Below are 23982 nucleotides of genomic sequence, written 5' to 3'. Positions count from 1 at the left end.
AAAGCAGGCTAAGGCTCTACTGTTAACCTAAATTACAACCCCAGCTACAAGAAAAAGAGCTGGGGAACTCCTGTCTTAAGAAGAGATACGAGGGACTGCCTGAACCGCAACTCCAGTTCCAGGCAAACGGCTGCGTGGGACTCCTGTCTTAAGGACAAAGCAAGACAAAAACGAGCTTTATGAAGTACAACCCAGCTGCTACCAAAGAGGCTGGGAGTAGCCTTAAGGAAGCTCCTCAATAACTGGCTGAGGAAAAGCCACATGAGGAGACAGAACTCCAGAGCGGGAATAGAGGAATCTGCAGTCCCTGTGAAAGACAAGGACAAAACAGGGAAAAGGTAGGAGCAGCCTGAAGAAACAGCAAGGGATTAGAAGGAGCAGTTCTTAGCTGCCTAACACAGGGTCCCTGGGCTGGAACCCAGAGGAGAGGGCAGGCCTGGGTTCCCCTATCTCTCCTCCAGCAAGAGGGGAGGTGCAGGCCGTGGGACTGAAAGAGGCAAAAGACAGATGAGGTCCATATGGGCGTCAAAGGCCAAGCATAAAGACCACTGGACTCTGGGTTTTTTCCTCATTGGACTTTTCTGTTGCCCTCAGAAGGGCATTGAACTGAGAGGAGACAAGAGCAGGCTATGGAAGCTGCAGACTGCTACAGCATCAGTATGATGGACAATATTGGGTGCTAGAGCAGAAGAACCCCTGCAATGTGTGTCCTGGCACAAGGGGGTGCTCTGTGAGTTTGCTCCATAGCATCTTACATCCTATTGTAATGGCTAATGCAATCCTATTCAAAGAGGAATATGATCTAAGAATTGATCAGTCTCAGTTCCTAGTGTCTTCTAGTGAGGGACTAAGGACTAAGCACAAGTTCTGTACTTATTCACAGTGAGTACGGGTCTTTTCCACAAGTAGTTCCACTGAAGAAAATGGGATTATTTTATTGAGTACTTCTGCTGAGTAGTACTGTACAACAGTGGCAGAATCAGGTCTTAAAGGAAAACTGGTGACCTAGCTATCCAATTCAAAAACTTGGGAAAGTGACATCCTGCCGGACAGAGTCATTACACGTATCTTCCCTTGTGAAAATATATTTGACCTCTGAAGAATCACTAGTTTCCTCTGTGCCATAATAGCACTCCTCCTTGTCTTCTTCCTCACAGGTGTCCCTTCAGTCCCAAACAGCCATGCAGGCTGTAGTGCCAGTGGAAAAGTTGGCATTGGTAGCACAGGCAGTCTCAAGGAGCTGTTGAGTACACCATCACAAGGAGTGCCAGTGGTAAGTGTGCTAAGAATAGCACTGGATGTATGACAAAGGTTCTGATGGAACAGAGCACAAGCCTTAGCACTAAACACAGACGAAGCTCTGTCTGGTTCTTCTCTGCCTTGTCATCAAGACAGTGCTTTGAGGTATCGATATCAGTGCAAAGGTCCATGTTATCATCAGAGTAATTTGTCTGGAAGTAGGCATCAAGCCATGTGATATCCCCTACTGTTACTTTTTAAGATCCACTGTCTCATATACCTGTGTAGCACTATTTCAAGCAGGGTCACCGGAAGTCTTGGTTGAGTGCCGGCAAATACACAAAGCTGGTCCCCTCTTGACATGGGCTGAAAAGCATAGTTTAAAGCAATGTCTCACTTCACAAGGAGGAACTGGGGTGAAGCACCAACAGGATGGTGCATTGAGTCACTCAAGGCAGTGCACTGTGGAAGAATCTGTTGTATAAACCAGTCCATCCTTGCCACAGAATTGTGCAGTAAAATCTAAGCTTTCATAAAAAAGTTAAGTTTCTAGACCTTTTGATTGCCTTAACTCTTCCCATGTGAATAGAATTTAAACAGGTATAGTGTTTTTTTCTTAAGTCTTCAAACAGCCAGCCTGAAAAATGGCTCTGAGAGGTATGAACTGCCACATACAAGTCAGTGCTATGCTAGTCAGACATTGATGACAACTTAAGTGTCAAAATTGTAACAACTTTGCTGCTTAGCATTTAGCAGAGACATTTAGCTAATGTACTTATCCATTTTTGTTGACACAGCCGTGGACAATGGAGAGAATAGTGGGGCATGTGGTTACTGTAATGAGAAACTCTGACTTCAAGTCCCTACCATTTCAACAGGGCCCGGAAGGCTTTTAAATGCTCTCTTAGAACTTCTGACATCAGGTGACATACAATCACACACTCCAGTTAGTCATGGCTCTGCTGAGACTGCTGATGTAATTGTGTCTGTCCATGAAGAATTTAATACAATTATAATATGGGCATTTTCTGAAACCACTGGAGTGTCTTCCTTTCTCCATCCTATAAGTGAGGTCAGCAAGACAAAGAGAGAATAAGGCAGCAAGTGTGTTGATGTTCAGATCTAAAGATTTGAACTGTGGGATGGAAGCAAATGAACACTTGGCATGTTGAAAGAACTGCCTTTCCTCCCATGTATCTAAAAAGAAACAAGCTTTGTGCTGAGGAGATTCATGACTCAATGCTTAAGGTACTGAGTATTCATAGAATCACAGAATCATAGAATATCATGGTTGGAAGGGACCTCAGGAGGTCATCTAGTCCAACCCCCTGCTCAAAGCAGGACCAACCCCCAACTAAATCATCCCAGCCAGGGCTTTGTCAAGCCTGACCTTAAAAACTTCTAGGGAAGGAGATTCCACCACCTCCCTAGGTAACGCATTGCAGTGTTTCACCACCCTCCTAGTGAAAAAGTTTTTCCTAATATCCAACCTAAATCTCCCCCACTGCAACTTGAGACCATTACTCCTTGTTCTGTCATCTGCTACCACTGAGAACAGCCTAGAGCCATCCTCTTTGGAATCCCCTTTCAGGTAGTTGAAAGCAGCTATCAAATCCCCCCTCATTCTTCTCTTCTGAAGACTAAACATCCCCAGTTCCCTCAGCTTCTCCTCATAAGTCATGTGTTCTAGTCCCCTAATCATTTTTGTTGCCCTCCGCTGGACTCTTTCCAATTTTTCCACATCCTTCTTGTAGTGTGGGGCCCAAAACTGGACACAGTACTCCAGATGAGGCCTCACCAATGTCGAATAGAGGGGAACGATCACGTCCCTCGATCTGCTGGCAATGCCCCTACTTATACAGCCCAAAATGCCATTGGCCTTCTTGGCAACAAGAGCACACTGTTGACTCATATCCAACTTCTCGTCCACTGTAACCCCTAGGTCCTTTTCTACAGAACTGCTGCCGAGCCATTCGGTCCCTAGTCTGTAGCGGTGCATTGGATTCTTCCGTCCTAAGTGCAGGACTCTGCACTTGTCCTTGTTGAACCTCATCAGATTTCTTTTGGCCCAATCCTCCGATTTGTCTAGGTCCTTCTGTATCCTATCCCTACCCTCCAGCATATCTACCACTCCTCCCAGTTTAGTGTCATCTGCAAACTTGCTGAGGGTGCAATCCACACCATCCTCATCCACATTCAATGTGTTGAGGCCTAATCTCATTGTGTAATCAGCACCATGAAAGCCAGTAAGTCAATGCCTTGTTGAAACACCAGATAATCAGGTGAAACAAAATCAGGCCAATGCACTAATGGCACAGAAATCACCCATGCTGTAAATGGAGCAGTAACATAGGAACTAAGTTCCAAAAGGGTCAGTAGTGTAATTGGGCACCACTCAAAAAGTAGGAGCCATGCACAGAAAATTCTTTTTAGACCAAAACTACTTTTTTAGGCCCTGATTGTGCATCCCTTACTCAAATCAATTAATGTTTGTTCAATAGTAGTCCCACTGAATTGAGTAGTCCCACTAAATTGAGTTCACGAGACTACTTACATGAGCAAGTACTATCCAATGTGAGTACCGGTTGCAGAGTAAGCCTTTAATATTAGGAGCCTGACCAAGGAAAAACATGCTGAAAAAAATCCTGTACAGCATCACTGGAAAGCAGACCCTCAGCACTGAAGTGCTGACAAATCCTGGGAAGCTTCTCTATTGAAAGATGGCAGAAAGAAACTCACCTTGGAATTTGGGGTGCAGCCTGTGGAACTTAAAAAAGGTGTGCAAGACACCCCTGTGCTCCAACAGCTCAGAAAACTTGAATGATGGGAATTTGTTTGGAATCACAGACCCAAGAGAACAAAAAACAGGACATCCACTGTAGTAACCTATATATTTCCCAGTGATACCTTATCTTGTGAAATAAATGGACTGGATTATTTGAAACTTCTATAGTACCTTTTGCTATTGGCTCTAACACACCTGAATTCTACATTAGAGTAAAACCTGCACAACAGACTACCCTTAATAGCAACCTTTTGCCTTAAGATACACTTCTGCTTCACTTTAATAGAAGATCACCTCCTGGAAACAACAGGTCTCTGGCTGTCTGAATGGCTGTTCAGCACAGATTTTGCTGCAATTTTTAACTAGCTGTCGATTTCTACTTATTGAATTAACTTTAATTTTCAATAATGGGATTTTAAAACTTTTTAACAGCTTTATTCTAGTTGTACATAGTTTATTATTTAGCTTTAACAATAGCTGTATATGTAGCACAGGGATAATCTCTCATGTGCAGTTCTTCCCATTGATAATCAAATTAATTAACAGCTATGAGCGTGAGCTCATTCAATAGTTCTTTGGACCACTGGACTACCTCCATCTACAACCTACATATCAGGATCTATACCTTCGTGGCTTGGTATTTGTGTTAGAAGATATCCTGGTATAGGTCCAATCCTGAAAATCATAAAGCATGTGTCTGCAGAATCAGGGTCAAACAGGACTCCTCACTGAAGAAGTATGGCCCAGTGGTTTGGGCACTGGCCAGGGACATGGGACACCTGGGTTCAATGCAGAGCATGCCACAGACTTCCTGTGTAACCTCGAGCAAGTCACTTAAACTCTCTATGCCTCAGTTCGCCATCTGTAAATGGAGAGGAGAGGAGATGCGTGCCACCAGGCTAAACCACCCATTGTAACCATGAAAAGGACACCTTTACAACCAAGGTGGTCATGAGATATGTAGATGTAGACTCTTCACTAAATTCCTTTCTTTGCTTATAGAGATTGTTTGATTTTCAAAATTTAAAAGACAATATAATCAGAACTTTTAGTAGTTAGGAGTCTTCTTTCTTTCCTGCTCATAAGCATCCATCAGCTGGTCTTAAGTCAATACATGCAAAATCTGCTGTTGGATGAATGAAATGCCCTACTGTATCCCTAACTGATTTGACCTTCTTCAAAAATGTTCAGCAGAAGTACAATTTTATTACTGCTTTTGAGAGACAGAAAGAGTGTAGCACTCATCCTTGAAAACATAACTTTGCTTAAACTTGCCTCCCATATTCAGCAACTAATTTCATAGACCTGGTGTAACATGGGACGTCATGGGAGGAAAGGTATTATCTCAGACAGCCAGAACCAGTCACATGTAGGGCTCAGGACAGAAATTCCGAACTCTACACTGGCTCCCCATTGAATAGAGAGTGGAGCACTGGGGTGATGAGTTCATGACAACCTATATCTCACCTCGCACTTATGGTGATGTGCACCCTTAAGGCAAGTGGAGAGACCAGTTCTTGCACTCACATATTTACAGGTGATGCAATTGTTGCTGAGCCCTGGTCTACACTAGGACTTTAGGTCGAATTTAGCAGCGTTAAATCGATGTAAACCCATCCACACGATGAAGCCCTTTTTTTCGACTTAAAGGTCTCTTAAAATCGATTTCCTTACTCCACCCCTGACAAGTGGATTAGTGCTTAAATCAGCCTTGCCGGGTCGAATTTGGGGTACTGTGGACACAATTTGATGGTACTGGCCTCCGGGAGCTATCCCAGAGTGCTCTATTATTGTGACCGCTCTGGACAGCACTCTCAACTCAGATGCACTGGCCAGGTAGACAGGAAAAGAACCACAAACTTTTGAATCTCATTTCTGGAGACTGCGGGAACTGTGGGATAGCTACCACAGTGCAACACTCCGGAAGTCGACGCTTGCCTCGGTACTGTGGAAGCACTCCGCCGAGTTAATGCACTTAATGCACTTAGAGCATTTTCTGTGTGGGGACACACACACTCGAATATATACAAACGATTTCTAAAAACCGACTTCTATACATTCGACCTAATTTCGTAGTGTAGACATACCCATATTCTTTCACAGGGTATGTCAGAGGGGTATAGAGTGAGAAGGAGGCTTCTTGCACCGTATCCCACACCTTCATTAGGAACAGGGAAAATCTGGCCCATGGTATATTAGAGTACCTCAGAACTCTGCTTTGAGACCCATAGTCTTCTGAAATTATATTCTTCCCACTCAGTTCTTAATTGTCAATATTATAAAAATTTTCATTGGTACATACCCACATTTAACTTTTTATAATTTAAATCCATTTCCATTATCAATGATTATTTTAAAGAGCTGTTGCTACATTTGCTATAATATTTTCTGTTTTTCACCTCCCTTGTCCCATTCACCTCCCTTGTCCCCTTCACAGTATGAAGATGTGATTTTTTGTTTTAGCTGTTCAAATCCTGGCTCCTTGAGCCTTTGTGGCAAAAATGCAGTCAAAGCTATGGAGCCAGCTGTGCTCTACAGCCAGAGACACTGAAGAGCATCATGAAGAGATGAACTCCCCCTTCAGAAGCTGCTGCCTAGTGATTATGCCCTACCCAATTCCTTCATCTACCCAGAGAGCGGAGACCACGACTCTTTTTCTACATGGGATTGTAGATTATATAGTTACGGCACTGAGTATGCTCAGTGGATTCCTGATCTCTTGCCAGGGAGTGTGGAGCTGATTCTTTCTGTCTGATAGCCAACCAGAGGGGCCTTGAAGAGGACACACCTCCATAATACAACCCTCCTATCTGACAGCTCTGAAATGGTGCCATTGACCAGAAGAGAATACAGGGCCTTCAGGAAATGAAAGGATGTGGTTTTCCCAGTGAATCTCACCCACCTACAAAAAGGTTAACCTTTCTGATTAGTTTATAACTCCTCTTCCCTTGTGGAAGTCAGCTGCATGGAAAATATTGCAGACCTAAGGTCCATGGGTCCAGTGAAGGACTGGGACCCAAGTGATTCTGCACCTCATTCTCTATGACCAGGTGTAGGTCTTTTATTATTATTTCCATTATTGTGGCCTGTCTAGCCTCACTATTGATATGTAGTTGGCTTATATAGCAGTAAAGGAATACGATGCTCTTTACTGGCATTGCTTAAGCCAAGGATTTGGCCAAGAATGATAAATGTTATTTATATCATCATACACTTAGATGGATCCCAAAACACTTTACAACTTTCAATAACTGTGTCAGGTATATCACTCATTCACACACACAGACCCTTTTAGGACAAGAAATGAGGTAATCATATTCTTTGGAGTGCCACAGAGGAGTTTGGTAACAAAATATTACTTAAACTGGAATTTGCTAAGAATATCAAGGTAACACTCTGTTTGCAAGCTTTTAACACAGTTCCGCATGACATTCTCATAAGCAAACTAGGGAAATGTGATCTAGATGAAATTACTAGAAGATGGATACACAACTGGTTGAAAGACCATACTCAAAGAGTAGTTATCAATTGTTTACTGTTAAACTGGGAATATAAAGTATGTATAATATAAAGCATCTAGTGGGTTCTCTCAGGGGTCAGTACTGGGTTTGGTACTATTCAGTATTTCCATTAATGACTAGGAGTACTTGTGGCACCTTAGAGACTAACCAGTTTATTTGAGCATGAGCTTTCGTGAGCTACAGCTCACTTCATCGGATGCATAGCATATCGTGGAAACTGCAGAAGACATTATATACACACAGAGACCATGAAACAAAACTTCCTCCCACCCCACTCTCCTGCTGGTAACAGCTTATCTAAAGTGATCATCAAGTAGAGCCATTTCCAGCACAAATCCAGGTTTTCTCACCCTTCCCCCCCCCCCCGCCCCACACACATACAAACTCACTCTCCTGCTGGTAATAGCCCATCCCTCTTTGAAACCTCTCTTTATAATGCGCATGATAATCAAGGTGGGGCATTTCCAGCACTAATCCAGGTTTTCTCACCCCCCGCCCCAACACACACCCCCCTCCAAAAACCACACACACAAACTCACTCTCCTGCTGGCAATAGCTCATCTTACGATGTGCACAGCAATAATCCAAGTTTAACCAGAACGTCTTGGGGGGGGGTTTGTAGGAAAAAAACAAGGGGAGATAGGCTACCTTGCATAATGATTTAGCCACTCCCAGTCTCTATTCAAGCCCAAATTAATAGTATCCAATTTGCAAATGACAAAGGAGGTGCTGTTGTCATCATGAATAGGTCGGAATATGAACAAGAGGCTTCTCGGCAGCTCTCCAACACCACTTTCTACAAGCCATTACCCTCTGATCCCACTGAGAGTTACCAAAAGCATCTACAGCATTTGCTCAAGAAACTTCCTGAAAAAGCACAAGATCAAATCCGCACAGACACACCCCTGGAACCCCGACCTGGGATATTCTATCTACTACCCAAGATCCATAAACCTGGAAATCCTGGGCGCCCCATCATCTCAGGCATTGGCACCCTGACAGCAGGATTGTCCGGCTATGTAGACTCACTCCTCAGGCCCTACGCTACCAGCACTCCCAGCTACCTTCGAGACACCACTGACTTCCTGAGGAAACTACAATCCATTGGTGATCTTCCTGATAACACCATCCTGGCCACTATGGATGTAGAAGCCCTCTACACCAACATTCCACACAAAGATGGACTACAAGCCATCAAGAACACTATCCCCGATAATGTCACGGCTAACCTGGTGGCTGAACTTTGTGACTTTGTCCTTACCCATAACTATTTTACATTTGGGGACAATGTATACCTTCAGATCAGCGGCACTGCTATGGGTACCCGCATGGCCCCACAGTATGCCAACATTTTTATGGCTGATTTAGAACGCTTCCTCAGCTCTCGTCCCCTAACGCCCCTACTTTACTTGCGCTATATTGATGACATCTTCATCATCTGGACCCATGGAAAAGAAGCCCTTGAGGAATTCCACCATGATTTCAACAATTTCCATCCCACCATCAACCTCAGCCTGGTCCAGTCCACACAAGAGATCCACTTCCTGGACACTACAGTGCTAATAAATGATGGTCACATCAACACCACCCTATACCGGAAACCTACTGACCGCTATTCCTACCTACATGCCTCCAGCTTTCACCCTGACCACACCACACGATCCATCGTCTACAGCCAAGCTCTGCGACACAACCGCATTTGCTCCAACCCCTCAGACAGAGACAAACACCTACAAGATCTCTATCAAGCATTCTTACAACTACAATACCCACCTGCGGAAGTGAAGAAACAGATTGATAGAGCCAGAAGAGTTCCCAGAAGTCACCTACTACAGGACAGGCCTAACAAAGAAAATAACAGAACGCCACTAGCCGTCACCTTCAGCCCCCAACTAAAACCCCTCCAACGCATTATTAAGGATCTACAACCTATCCTGAAGGATGACCCAACACTCTCACAAATCTTGGGAGAAAGGCCAGTCCTTGCCTACAGACAGCCCCCCAACCTGAAGCGAATACTCACCAACAACCACATACCACACAACAGAACCACTAACCCAGGAACCTATCCTTGCAACAAAGCCCGTTGCCAACTGTGCCCACATATCTATTCAGGGGACACCATCACAGGGCCTAACAACATCAGCCACACTATCAGAGGCTCGTTCACCTGCACATCCACCAATGTGATATATGCCATCATGTGCCAGCAATGCCCCTCTGCCATGTACATTGGTCAAACTGGACAGTCTCTACGTAAAAGAATAAATGGACACAAATCAGATGTCAAGAATTATAACATTCATAAACCAGTCGGAGAACACTTCAATCTCTCTGGTCACGCAATCACAGACATGAGGGTCGCTATCTTAAAGCAAAAAAACTTCAAATCCAGACTCCAGCGAGAAACTGCTGAATTGGAATTCATTTGCAAATTGGATACTATTAATTTGGGCTTGAATAGAGACTGGGAGTGGCTAAGTCATTATGCAAGGTAGCCTATCTCCCCTTGTTTTTTTCCTACAAACCCCCCCCCAAGACGTTCTGGTTAAACTTGGATTATTGCTGTGCACATTGTAAGATGAGCTATTGCCAGCAGGAGAGTGAGTTTGTGTGTGTGGTTTTTGGAGGGGGGTGTGTGTTGGGGGGGGGGGGTGAGAAAACCTGGATTAGTGCTGGAAATGCCCCACCTTGATTATCATGCGCATTATAAAGAGAGGTTTCAAAGAGGGATGGGCTATTACCAGCAGGAGAGTGAATTTGTATGTGTGGGGGGGGGGGGGGGCGGGGGGGAAGGGTGAGAAAACCTGGATTTGTGCTGGAAATGGCTCTACTTGATGATCACTTTAGATAAGCTGTTACCAGCAGGAGAGTGGGGTGGGAGGAAGTTTTGTTTCATGGTCTCTGTGTGTATATAATGTCTTCTGCAGTTTCCACGATATGCTATGCATCCGATGAAGTGAGCTGTAGCTCACGAAAGCTCATGCTCAAATAAACTGGTTAGTCTCTAAGGTGCCACAAGTACTCCTTTTCTTTTTACGAATACAGACTAACACGGCTGTTACTCTGAAACCTGTCATTAATGACTAGAATAATGGAGTGGAAAGTAAGCTTATAAACTTTGAAGATGACACCAAGCTGGGAGGGATTGCAAGCACTTTGGAGGACAGGTTTAAAATTCAAAATTACCTTGATGAACTCAGACAAATTCTCAAATTTTAACAAGATGAAATTCAATAAAGACAAGTGCAAAATCAAATGCACAACTACAAAATGGGGAATAACTGTCTAGGTAGTAGTGCTGCTGAAAAAGATTTAGGGGTTATAGTGAACCACAAACTGAATATGAGTTGCTAATGTGATGCTGCTACATGTAATTAGTCTGACTGCCCCACACTTCCTTGGTTATGCAGTCTAACAAGTTGACAGCTTGAGGTGATATGGCTGTAGTGTTCTGCCATAGCTCCTTATTTCCAACAGAAGTTATATTCTCTGTTTACAAGTAGAGGATTATAATATCATGTGGGGAATAAGCAGCACCAGCAGATGAGTGGCCAAGAAATAAGGACTAAGGGGCAGATCCTCAGCTGGTGCAAATTGTCATAACTCCTTTAAGGTCACTGGAGCTATAACAATTTACACCAGTTGAAGACATGCCTCAAGTATCTTAATTTCATATGAGGTTGTTTGCTTTGAAGACTGAGGGGAAATAAATGTAAAAAAAGGATATATAATGTGTAGAATTGTTTTTAAGTAGGCTGTTTTCCAAAGTCAATAATTATTTACTGATATATACAGCAACTTTAAGTGTTAACACGTTTCAGTAAGTAATGAATCCAGATAACATATAATAACATAACAAAAATGTCCTTTCAACTAAATTAGGCACATTACAACAATAAAATAAAACTACAAAGTAAAAATAAAATTATATTTTTAAAGGAGATAGAAAAAACCCAGGAACAAATAAGAAATTTTTTGATACATGTACCAAGTGAATAAGGCAAACCATTTTAAAAGGGCAAGCAATAGGGATGGAAGATGTAAAGATGAATCACAGTGCCTGAATTATGAGAGAGGACAAACATGAGACAAGCTCTGCAAATATAAAGATCAATTTTTAAAGAGCCTCAAAAGTTATCAGTTATAGATTTTGAACTTGTTTCAATTTCAGAGGTAAACAATTCACTTGCCCAAACCAAAGGATATCAGAGGAATGACAGAGATGACAAATTATATGAGCAGAAAATATGAAACAGAAAGAAGACCCTTGCAACAATTAAGATAAGAATTATCAGATCTGGTTGAAAAATAGAGAAAATGTTTAATGGAAGTCCCACTACCCCTTTTTTATTTGAAACCAAGTTTCAATAATTTCTGATCAGCTCTTGATGTTCCTAAGGGCTGGCTATGTTTAACATCAGAGGCAGTGGTATTTTAATAGGGCAGGGGTGGGCAAACTACAGCCCGCGGGCCGAATCTGGACCACCAGCCGTTTAAAGCCGGCCCTCAAGCTCCTGCTGGGGAGTGGGGTCTGCCCCACTCCAGCGCTTGAGCCGGGGAGCAGGGCTGGGGGCCGCTCCACGTGGCTCCTGGAAGCAGCTGCATGGCCCTGCTCCAGAGCTTGAGCCGAGGCTCAGGGTTGGGGGCCACTCCACGTGGCTCCTGGAAGCCGCGGCATAGCCCCCCTCTGGCACTCGACCTGTGGAGCAGGGTCAGGGGCCGCTCCACACAGCTCCCGGACGCAGCGGCATGGCCTCCTCCAGCACTCCAACGGAAGCTGCAGGGGCAGTGCCTGTGGATGGGGCACCATGCAGAGCCGCCTGGCCATGCCTCCGCGTAGGAGCCGGAGAAGGGACACGCCGCTGCTTCCGGGAGCTGCTTGAGGTAAGAGCCGCCCGGAGCCTGCACCCCTGAACCTCTCCCCATACTCCAGCCCCCTGCCCCAGCCCTGATCCCCCTCCCACTCTCCAACCCCTTTATCCCAGCCCGGAGTACCCTCCTGCACCCCAAACCCCTCATCTCCAGCTGAAGCCTACACCCCTTCCCACACCCCAACCCCCTGCCCCAGCCCTGAGCCCCCTCCTGCCCTCCAAATCCCTCTGTCCCAGCCCAGAGCACCCTCCAACACCCCAAAAATTTGCCCATCCCTGCAAAAGTGGGCAAATGAGTGAAGTAATTGTGTGTGTGCATATTCATGTGTGTGCAGTGAAGGGGATAGGTTTTTTTTATACCATGCTGATGGGTATCTTAAAACCTAAATAGATATATATAATATATTTGTAGGCAAAAACGTGTACGTAAAGCTCTTTGGGATTCTTCTCGATATAAGGTAATTATGTACAAGCAAAGATTTTAAGCTGTGCAGACAGATTTTTGAAAGATTAAATAAATGAAACTATATGATTAAATAAGAGATCTAACTGGAGAGGTAAATGATAAATAAGAATCAAAAGATTTTCTACTTTTGAAAGAAATATAATGAAAGAAAAATTACCCTCGGAAAAAATGAACACTAGTTATGGAGGTCTCATTACCTATGTCTACAAACAAAACTACAGCTCCTACTCATACTTAACATCAAATTGCAGCTAAATAAGTTTACTGTTCTAAAGATTTTGATTTGTACTCACAAAAGTGCTGGGAAATGAACATAAATCTGAACCCCTTTTAGTATACATTATAGAAGATATTTGAAATCATGGGCCCAGCTCTGAATTCCTTGCTCAGGCAAAACTCCCACTGAAGGACAGACTTCCAATTGAATTAAATGGAGTCTTAAATTTAGCTATTTCAAATCCAATGATGCAACAAAATTAAACTGATGTCAGGCTTACAGTATCTGCAGTTTTTGATGCAAATAATGATAAGAAGATGGTGGCCATTGGCTATTTTATATTTGGTAAATACTGAAATAATAAGGCCTGGGATAAATTCTGACTACAAATAATCTGTCATGATTGATTAGAAAGATATCTTCAAACTGTACATGCCCTGAATGCCAGAGAGCAGCTCAGGTCTAAGTTGTCTATTTTTCACTGTGTCTAAATTTACAAGTATTCTAAATGATTTTTGGATTTAGAATAGAGAAGTAAATAAAGACTTGATTCATGGTTGCTTCAGTTGAATGGCTAGCTCTACAAATTGGACTGATATGGTTCATACAGGTCATGATTATGAAGAAATGGCATAAGCTACAAAAATGATCATGCATATCAATCATAAATAGAAGAAAAGAATGGGACAGAATTTATTTTAGTTAGTTTAGAAACGCAAAGCGGGTGAATTTAAAATAGGATTCATTAGGGCACATTTAGTAAAATATTAATAAGTTCCAGAAAACAAAGATGCATTTTTGGAAATTAATCCAGTCATAAGAAGGTGCTGCTGAAGAAAATCAAAGGAGATCAGATCAAACAAACTTAAGTAGACAGTTGGATTTTGCTGACAAGATAGACTACATCCAAAGAGACTGGGGAAAAAAAGAAGAGAAAAATGTTGACTGGGAATTAGTGGCTCAATTTCAGACCTGTCCTGGTCTTCTATTACAGAACAGGGACACCCTTACTAGAGAACAATACAGCACATTCATCAGGGGTATACTTTAAATTACCATAAGAAAACTGATCAGAAGACTTTATGGACCCAATAAACACTGAAAATTCACCTCAAATTAATACAATGACACTAACATATATGTTTCCTTGTTAACTGAGAGATTGCACCAGCATATGTCTAGGTCCAGTACAAGTCTGTTTTTTAATCCATCGATGCTCAGAGTTGTGAGTAAGGTGTCTCCATAGAGAACCAAGGGTGAAGGACAGAACAAAGTTGTCTGTGAAGCACCAGCAGCTCTTTAATACTTTACAGTCCTAGGAAACATAAAACTGTTTAAAATTTGATTTTTGAGATGATTGAACTTTATGCCCTCACCCTATTGTTAAAATATAGTGGATTTGCCTTTTCTCCTCTGATTTTGTCAATCTATTAAATATATCACCAAGACAGCCTTTTTTCATTTCAAAAATATTTTCCATCCAAATTTCATGTGAAAAGGCACTTTACATCTTTGTTTCTTCCAAAATTAATTTTCTCCTGTTTTTAACTCTCTTCTCTGGTTTTCCAGAGAAGTTAATTGAGAGACTGCATTTAATTCAAAATTCTGCTATATGTAATCACAGTAATGTTATACCCAGTCAACTTGATACTCTAATTCTTAAATCCTTTGCCTGGATTCTGATGAGGCTTCAGATCAAGTTTAGGATTTTTGTTATTTACATACTATAGAACAGGGGTTCATTGTACCACGATCCCCTTCTGATGAAAAAAATTACTACAGGACCCCAGCAGGGGGGACCAAAGCCTGAGCCCACCCGAGTCCTGTCACCTGGGTGGGGGAGCCAAAGACAAAGTCCCATTGTCCTGGGGAAGGGAGGGACAAAGCCGAAGCCCAAGGACTTCAGCCCCAGGCAGGGGGCCTATAATCTCAGCCCCACTGCACAAAGCTGATGCCCTCAGGCTTCGACTCCAGACAGTGGGGCTCAGGCTTTGGCTTCGGCCCCTGGCCACAGCAAGTCTAAGCCAGCCCTGGCAACCCCATTAAAATGGGGCTGTAACCCACTTTGGGGTCCCGACCCACAGTTTGAAAACCGCTGCTATGGAAGACTTGTTCTTTTAATTTTATCCAAATGTGCAGTCTTGCCACTTAACCGTTCTGGTGGTGGGGAATAGAGGTATTAGGATTAATATTTGTAGGTATTGTGTATCTGTAAGTATCTATACTAATGCTTAATCCTATAGCCCATACTCATAAGTAGTCTGGTGACTTTAGTATCACAAGTAATCTGAGGACTACTCACATGAGTTAGGATTGAAGGATTAGGCACTATCATTATTATTCTTTATTATTATTATTAATTAGTTGGGGCAATGAGAGCTCTAAAAGTTTAGAGCTTGTTGGTGGCCTGGGTGAGTGTGATTGGCCTCAATGACTAGGGAGCCTAGATTCTTGTGCTAAAAGACAAGAAGAGACAGGAAAGGGAGAAATTAAAGAGGAGTGCTGTTGTGCTGTGATCTCTGCTTATTATACAAATCATAACTGACTTATTGTCATATTATCCTCCCTTGACTGTTTGTTGTACCCACCTGTTGTTTCTTGCCATATACCTTGAACGTAAGCTTTTTGGGATAGGGATAATTTATTTTTATACTCATATGTGTTTATTGCTTAGAAGACGTTACCATACTACAAATACTACTACTCCAGCTACTACTGCTAATATGGATATAAACTAAAACCAATTCATTTTGATCCCAATGGTTTCCCCTGTTGTCATCTCTCTGGTGAATGGCATGTCAGCAGACAAGAACTGAAGTCATTGGCTCACGCTGATGTGCGTTAGCATATTTGGTCATAAAGTTTCCACCATCCATGATGTAAGAAAGAATGAGGTTCCCAACCTTGCATATATTATCAAAACCTGGCTGGACAATACTGCTGGACCTGTATTTGTGCAGTTGGTCTCATTTGGATGTTTTGTACGGTAGGAACTGAAAAGGATTGCTGAGGAGGTGGTGAGTCTGTGCTGTTTGTATCCAATCTACTGCATAGGTCTTTCACCAAAAATGGATTGAATACAACATGTCCATCTTGTGTATGAGACCCCAAATAAAAGATGGTACTAATCTTGGCATACATATCACACCAGTGTTCCTACCTGAGTCCCTGCTGGTGTAGTGTTAGATTCGCCTGGACTGTTCATGATCAGCCACTTAAACATCTATTCTGATGATTATTCCTCTGAATAAATTCAGGCCTCCATGAGGACCACGGCTGACCACAATCTTGAGCTAGTGTTTGGATAAGGACGGGAGGTGGGTTGACTGGATATGTTACCTATGTCTTTGGACCATTACCTCCTGCAGAAATAGAAGATTGCAGCATACCTTTTTCATTATGGCAAGGGAACGGTTTTGATGGTCTGCTCTTAATGGAACAAGAGCACTCTGAAGGAGAGGACTGTTCTTCCAACAGACCACTCTATTATTGTTTTCAGTAGGGTTTTTAAAGTTGTTATACTGTGGCTGTGGAGGAGATAAAGAAAAAGATTTTTTTCTTCTACTATCCCATCTCCAAAATCTTGTTCCAGAGACCTTTTTCGATGACTGATAACTTGGACAATCCAACTGACTCCACTCAGAGGATGACTCTAGTTTCGTTTGTGAGGAAACTCCTTTTTATTTTGTGGAGACACTTTGATTCTGACCAAAGTGTCTGCTTCTGTGGAAGCAGGGCAACTGTTTGGGGGACAAATGCTGTCATCTGTTTCAGCCAGTGGTGCTCTGTGAAATACTGGAGGGCGATCTTTGAGCCCCAACCTCAGTTCTGGATTCATGTCCTTCCTGAACCTGGGGAGGTTCTGAATCCAGTGATAATCCAGACTGTCAGTGCCTCTCTTAAGAGTATGCTGCTGGCTTTCTTAAAGAATAATTGATAAGGTTTTTGTTCAAGATGCAAAAAATTGATGTTGACTTATCTGGTTAACTACAGTCCCATATCTAATCTTCTCTTCATGGTTAAAATTACCTACATATCTCAGATTTCCTTGATTCTTGTCAACTGGGGTACCAACCAGGTTACGGGACAGAGATTATGTTGATCGCATTGATTGATGACTTCATCCTATCAGTGAATGAAGGCTAAACATGCGGATATCTTTAGATATATCCACTGCTTGCAACACCACTGACCATAGTAAGTTGCTATGGACCATATGTATGCACCATGGGGGAAGGGACAGGGCTGTCCTCAATCTTTTTCTCAAAGTTCCCAGGAAGTAGTGTTTGGCAATTGCCATTTCTCCATGAAAGTGCTAACTGCAGGGTTCCTTCTTGTTCAACATTTTTTTTTTTAGGAGGGTCAGTGAGATAGCATGAGCTGCATTGCTTTCAACAGATAGATGATTCCAATCTATTATTTCTGTTCCTTCTGCCCCAGATAGTACAGTACAGTACCTTTTCCAGTGTTTGGCTGTATTGAGAGTGAGCTGGCTAAAGCTCAATCTAGATATGTTGATTGGTTGGCGAAACCAATCGGAAGATATAATCCTCACCATATCTGCTTCTCTGATTAAGGTGTCTGTCTCTCACTTCTCACTGGAGTATTTGGTTAGATTCCTAATTACTGTAGGATGATCACATTTCAGCAGGAACCAGACTGTTTTCTTTCATTTGTGTCTGGCCAGGAGGTTGAGATTTATTGATTTATTTTGGGGGGCAGGGGAGGGGAAGATATGTATCTTATTACCATGATTCATGCCTTTGTCACTACAGAATTAAATTACTGCAATGTGCTCTTCATGGGGCTACATCTTAAATCCATTCAAATGCTGAACAAAGTGCAGAATGCAGCAGCCCACTTGTTAAGCAAGATATATATCTGTCAGGACATTACACCAGTGCTTGTTATCTCCACTGGGTACCTGTATATTTCTATCATTATAGAGTTTAAGGAGTTGTTTTTGATCCTGTGGGTTCCTGGCCACTAGCATTACCATAATACCAATAACGTAAAATAATAACAACAAAACGCATGTGGCCCGCGACCTGCCTACTTGAGAGCAGCTCTATTCCTGTGCTATACTGTCACTGCAGAGATCAGTGGAGGCTCTTGAACTGCAGTCCCTTTGGCTTTAAAAGAGAGGGAACTGCTGGTAGGGCATTCTTGACTTGGCTTTGGAACTTGTTCCCCACTTGGTCCAGAATAGCTTGAGTCTGTTGACCTTTCTTTTACTGGAGGAGGTACTACTTAAGGGGCAACATTGGAGGAAGGTGAGATATTCTACATTTTTTTTGCTATAAGATTTAACTGGTTGTCATCAATATATGATGGAAATTATTGCTGCATTTAACTATATAGAAATGTCAAGGGTGTTAAAGTCTCTGTTAGACACCTTTTTATAGTCTTATATATCTAATAAATAAATCTAAAACAAAAGCTCCTTGAGGGAATGACCAGCCATGTTTGATGTCTGTGAAGTCTGCTTTACTCCTATGGAACTCTATAAATGAATGTAAATATAAGATATTCCCTGCTTCTTATAATTAGTTATATGCACAATACTATCTGTTATTTTATTTGCTGCAGAGCACTTTGGAATGCTCTCTCTCACAGATACATACACAAGACAAATAGACATCTCTTTAAAGGAAAACTGTAAACATGTTTCTCAGCCAAACAGTTTTCAAGCTCAAAAAGTAAGCTCACTTTTTTCCCGTAAATATACAGTGAAATGAATTTCAACCTAAAGGACCAAATTCATCCTTAGTGGGCCTTCGTGAGCTTCAGTGCATTACACTGGGTGAATCTGGTTATGATGTTTAACTACACAAGGTATTTCTTAGCGTACTGGCGGCACAGGGGCTGGAACTAGCGGTGCTGGGGGTGCTGCTGCACCCCCTGGTTTGAAGTGATTCCCATTACATACAGAGTTTACAGTTTGGTTCAATAACTCTCAGCACTCCTACTATACAAATTGTTCCAACACCCCTGATTGGCGGTAGCAGTCATTTGCTACAAAAGATAATAATTTGTGACACTGCCAGTAATGAATCCTTGTGTAAATGATTGTGAACTATTTTCCATTTAATTTAATATTGATGTAACTAATCAGGAAAATATATATTTAAATAAAAGGTTTAATTTTTAAACACTTAAATTGTTTTGCATAATTCTAAAACCAGTATTAGATCATGCTGGAAACTAGTTTCAAATCTTTTACCCAGGGTTCCCACATTTGGAGGGTGTGTTTATATTAAGTGAAGAGACTCCTATAGGTTCACTAATTGCATGAAATTGTTGGTTGGCTCTACAGTTAAGCTGCTTGCAGGATAAACTATCGTTGAATCTAGTAACTGAACCACAACTGAGCTAAACGCTTCATCTACAAGGGTTACAGGAAAAAAAAGAAACATATCTGATCTACTACTTGCAAAATAAATGGAATGGTTGCTGTATATTGACAAGAGGCATTCTAGAAGTGTTGCAAGCTCAAGATATTTGAACCAATGCTTTGTTGCCTTTTGGCTAAAAAGGCACCAATGTCATAAATGATGTCATTTTTAATAACATGGCTGCCATCTGCACTGAACTCAGAAGTATTCATTTAATTAAAAACTTGTATTTGAAAATTATTCTTACCACATGAATTTTCAGAATTTCTGAATTAAGCAAGATGGCCACCACTTTTAAAAGCACACACAGCATACTGGAGTATACAGGAACTCAGATCAAAGACTCTTACAGATCACTTAAGTTTAGATATTTCACATTAAGATGAAAATGGATACCAGCATTCTGACTTTGCTCTTAGTAACAGTAGTAGCATCTTTACTTACTAGTATAAATTAGTGTACGTAATGCTGTTGGCTAAGTATCAAAAATGGTTTAGTAGCTCCAAACAGTTATTTTAAATCTTGATTAGGTAACTAATTATCTTATGAACGTGTAAGAATATTCTTTCCTACCTTTAGGTGCCACCTGTAGAAATTGCTTATGGAGTGTGCTAAGTTGAGAAATAGTTAGGGTACCATTTACAGATGTCTCTACAGGTGGAGGCCGTGGTGGAGGGATAGGATCTGGAATTACTTTTACATCATTGCTTATGAAGAAGTCAGTCTCATCTAAAACCAGTTCATATTGGATTCTCGTAGAACATTCAATGTGGTGGCGTGCAATCTCAGTTAATTTGTCAACACTAAAAATTGAAGTGCAGAAAGCAAGTATTACTTTAAAATGTAGGATAGTAACTTAGAGTCAAATTCTGAAATATTTCATCAATGGGAGATTTTCTCTGTTAAGGACCACAAATCCTCTGTGTGGATCATGGGAAGGAGGGTCAACAGGAGGCCCTATGACAAGCTAGTTATTTCTCACTACATCCTGGCAGCAAGCTCTATTTGTGACTGCTATGGGAAATCCACTTAAAGTGGAATCCCAGCCATAGAGAAAACCCGATGGAAAGATAGTACAGGTTGAGATTTTCAGAACTCCATAAGGAAAACGAGGTGATGTGTATTTGCCACACCTCACCCTGTCCACTTACTTCAGCCTGTTGCTCTGTCATGTGCCCCTGCATGGACTCCTGGATCTACGGAGCACATTCTCCAGGGAAAGGAGTAATACTGTTGTGGAGGCATAAGTACTTGGATATTATAATGGGAAGGGTCTGACCTGCACACAGAAGATCTACACCTCTACATGAGAGTCAGGGAGTCATGATTAGGGCCCAAATCTACACACCTCTTGGGCACTGGAGACTAATTTGTGTCACAAAGCAGGCCCTCATGTACTTATGATCTTTAAAATAACTTCCGTCAACTGCTATACACAGTGGGTTTAACAAAAGGTGGAGGATTCTGGAATGGCAGAAGCACAGCAAACAACAGCCCAAAATTCCAAGGTGGCAGGAGCCACGACTTGGTATTGTGGCTTCCTGTGAACAAAATTTCGGGTTCTCTTCTGGTGCTCATAAGTGTAACTGTACTTCCTAAGAAAAAAATAAGACTGAACAATTGTATACAATATTGCTGACTACACTTTTTAACTTTCCAAGGTATGTAGCACTATAGGGCATATATCATAAGGCAAGATCAAGTCCCAAATCCTGAGAGTAAAATTAGCAAGCAAAATGCTAATGCAAAAAATTAATTTTTGTACATTTTTACAAATTATTTGCTTATGTCACCTGTCTGAACAATTATTTTTACCAGCTTTACTATAACTTTTCTATTCTACTAAGATACCAGGTCTATTTAAAAATTAGCCATATATTACCTGGACATTTCTGCTAGGAACCTGACTCCAAGCCACTTTTCCATATATTTGTAAGTTTCTTCTGCTTTCATTACTAGTTCTTCAACAAATGTTAATGCCTTTGTCTTTATCAGCTGCAGTCGAGATTTTGCAGCTTCCTCTGTTGAAACAGTCATTTCAGAATAATAATTTATTTATACAATCTGAAACCTATTTTCAAACTTACTCAGGCATCTAAAGTTAAGCACCAAAACCTGCACTCAGGCATCAAAATGCCTATTTAGGTTTTTTGTGTTCATATATTACTTTATATTTTTTTAATTCACTCAGACTCCAGAATTTATTTTAGAAAATATACCTACTGTTGATACCAGAATGTGCATATCATAAGGATATAGCAATGTTAACCAAACTGATGTAGAAGGAAGAGGTGATAAAAAGACATTAATTCAGACAGTACCCTCTGACAAAAGTGTTAGATTTAGAAGCTCAATGATGAAAAAGCAGATAGTCCAGTGAATATGATTTCAAAACATTTCCCTTAGAACTTGAATACAAAATGTATATATTCTACAGAGGAAGTGTTCCTTTTATTTAAAAATTATACCATTAATATTTAGGTAATTTAAAAAATGAAATCTTTTCAGGGAGAGACCATTCCTTTCTCAGATTTTTCAAAAGGGGAAAAAGCAAATCTCAAACGATACAAATTTTATGGGAACCATAGCCAATGTTTGTTCTTACAATTCCCTCTTTGTGAAAATGGGTGGCATAGTGTGAGGAAAAAACGGTTACCTACCATTTTGTAACTGTTGTTCTTCAAGATATGTTGCTCATGTCCATTCTATTCTAGGTGTGCGCGCGCTCACGTGCACAGTCATCAGAGATTTTTGCCTTAGTGGTATCTGTAGTGGTATCCCTATGCCCTCTCAGTTCCTTCTTGCCAGCAACTCCAACAGAGGGGCAGGAAGACGGGTAATGGAATGGACGTGAGCAACACATCTCAAAGAACAACAGTTACAAAAACGTAGGTAACTGTTTTTTCTTCTTTGAGTACTGCTCATATCGATTCCATTCTAGGTGACTCACAAGCAGTCTCCTTGGAGGTGGGCTCAGAGCTCACAGTCTAGAGGCTTGCAGCACTGCTCTACCCAAGCCTGCTGGGTAAGTGCGTAATGGGACATGAACATGTGGACGGACAATCAGGTGGCTACCCTACAGATGTCCTGGATAGGCACTTAGGCTAGGAAAGCTGATAAAGAGGCTTGCGCCCTGGTTGTATGGGCAGTTACAATCATCAGAGGAGGCACCTTTGCCTGATCGTAGCAGCAGCAAATGATGTAAGAAGAAATTATTTGACGGGACACTGGATGACCTTTCATCCTGTTGGCCACCAAGACGAACAATTGCATTGATTTGTGGAATGGTTTGGTCCTTTCAATGCAGAAGGCTAGCACCCTCCTGATGTCTAGGGAATGCAACCTATGCTTCTTCTCCTCTAACTTATGTGGCTTTGGAAAAAAGATAGGTAAGTAAATGTCCTGGCCCGTATGAAACTGTGAGACCACCTGAGGCAGGAAAGCTGGATGTGGCCGCAGCTGGACCTTAACTTTGCAAAAGACTGTTTAGGACAGTTCTGAGGTAAGCGCCCTAATTTCAGAGACTTGGCGGGCAGATGTCCTTCCAGGAAAGGAGGAGAGAGCCGGAAGCCAGAGGCTCGAAGGGTGGTGCCATAAGCCCCGAGAGCACAAGATTCAGGTCCGACTGAGGAAGAGGGTCCTTGACGTGCAGGTAGAAGTGCTTGAGGCCCTTGAGGAACCTGGCAGTCCTGTCCTGGGCGAAAAATGACCTACCCTCGAGTGGCAGATGGAAGGCTGTTGGGGAGGTAGACTGACACCAGCCACGCCTGCAGGGGCTGAGGCAAAGCCATGCGTGCCAGACCACGTCAGTGCTGGCCGTCATGTGGCCTAACAATCGCAGGCATGTGTGAGCGGTGGTGAGAGGGTGGGCTGGCAGCCATGAGATCAGATCCGCTATGACTTGGAACCGAGCCTCGAGAAGGAAGGCTCTGGCCTGATTAGAGTCGAGGACCATTCCAATTAACTCTATGCGTTGCACTGGAATTAAGGTTGACTTTCTCGTTTATTAACAGTCCTTGGTCGTGACCGGTGGCGCAAACCAGGTCGAGATGATGCTGCACCTGATCCCAGGATTGGCCCTTTATCGTCGACGTATGGATAAATTTGAAACCCCTCAGTGCCCCAGGTAAGTGGCCACTGGTGCTATGCACTTTGTAAACACTCTCAGGGCTGACGAGAGACCGAAGAGCAGCGCCATGAACTGAAAATGGCAGTGGCCTAACACAAAATGGAGGAAACGCCTGTGCCTTGGGAAGATGGAAATATGCATCCTTTAAGTCAAGGGTGGCGTACCAGTATCCTGGATCCAGGGAGGGAATAATGGAAGCTAGAGAGACCATGTGAAACTGCAACTTCTTGAGAGACTTATTGAGGCGGCGCAGGTCCAGAATGGATCTGAGGCCCCCTTTTGCTTTGGGGATTAGGAAATAGCGGGAGTAGAACCCTTTCCCTTTCAAGTCTGGAGGGACCTTCTGTACTGCCCCC

At 42.3% G+C, this 23982-nt stretch overlaps 1 protein-coding gene across 1 annotated transcript in view; it reads right to left on the bottom strand.

Moving 5' to 3' along the window:
- Window positions 1–23982, bottom strand: part of LOC119566633 (sperm flagellar protein 2) — a 64863-nt gene that overhangs the window by 7596 nt on the left and 33285 nt on the right. The window contains exons 17-18 of the mRNA XM_043547736.1: window positions 21380–21518; window positions 20071–20300 (exon numbers count right to left, since the gene is read on the bottom strand). Coding sequence (XP_043403671.1) covers window positions 20071–20300; window positions 21380–21518 — 369 coding nt within the window. The remainder of the gene's footprint in view (window positions 1–20070; window positions 20301–21379; window positions 21519–23982) is intronic.

This window comes from Chelonia mydas, chromosome 5 (assembly GCF_015237465.2).
Source record: "Chelonia mydas isolate rCheMyd1 chromosome 5, rCheMyd1.pri.v2, whole genome shotgun sequence".
In the NCBI taxonomy this organism is placed as follows: domain Eukaryota; kingdom Metazoa; phylum Chordata; order Testudines; family Cheloniidae; genus Chelonia; species Chelonia mydas.
The sequence above is the reverse complement of the archived record's forward strand: the minus strand, read 5'-3'. Positions and strand labels throughout refer to the sequence as shown.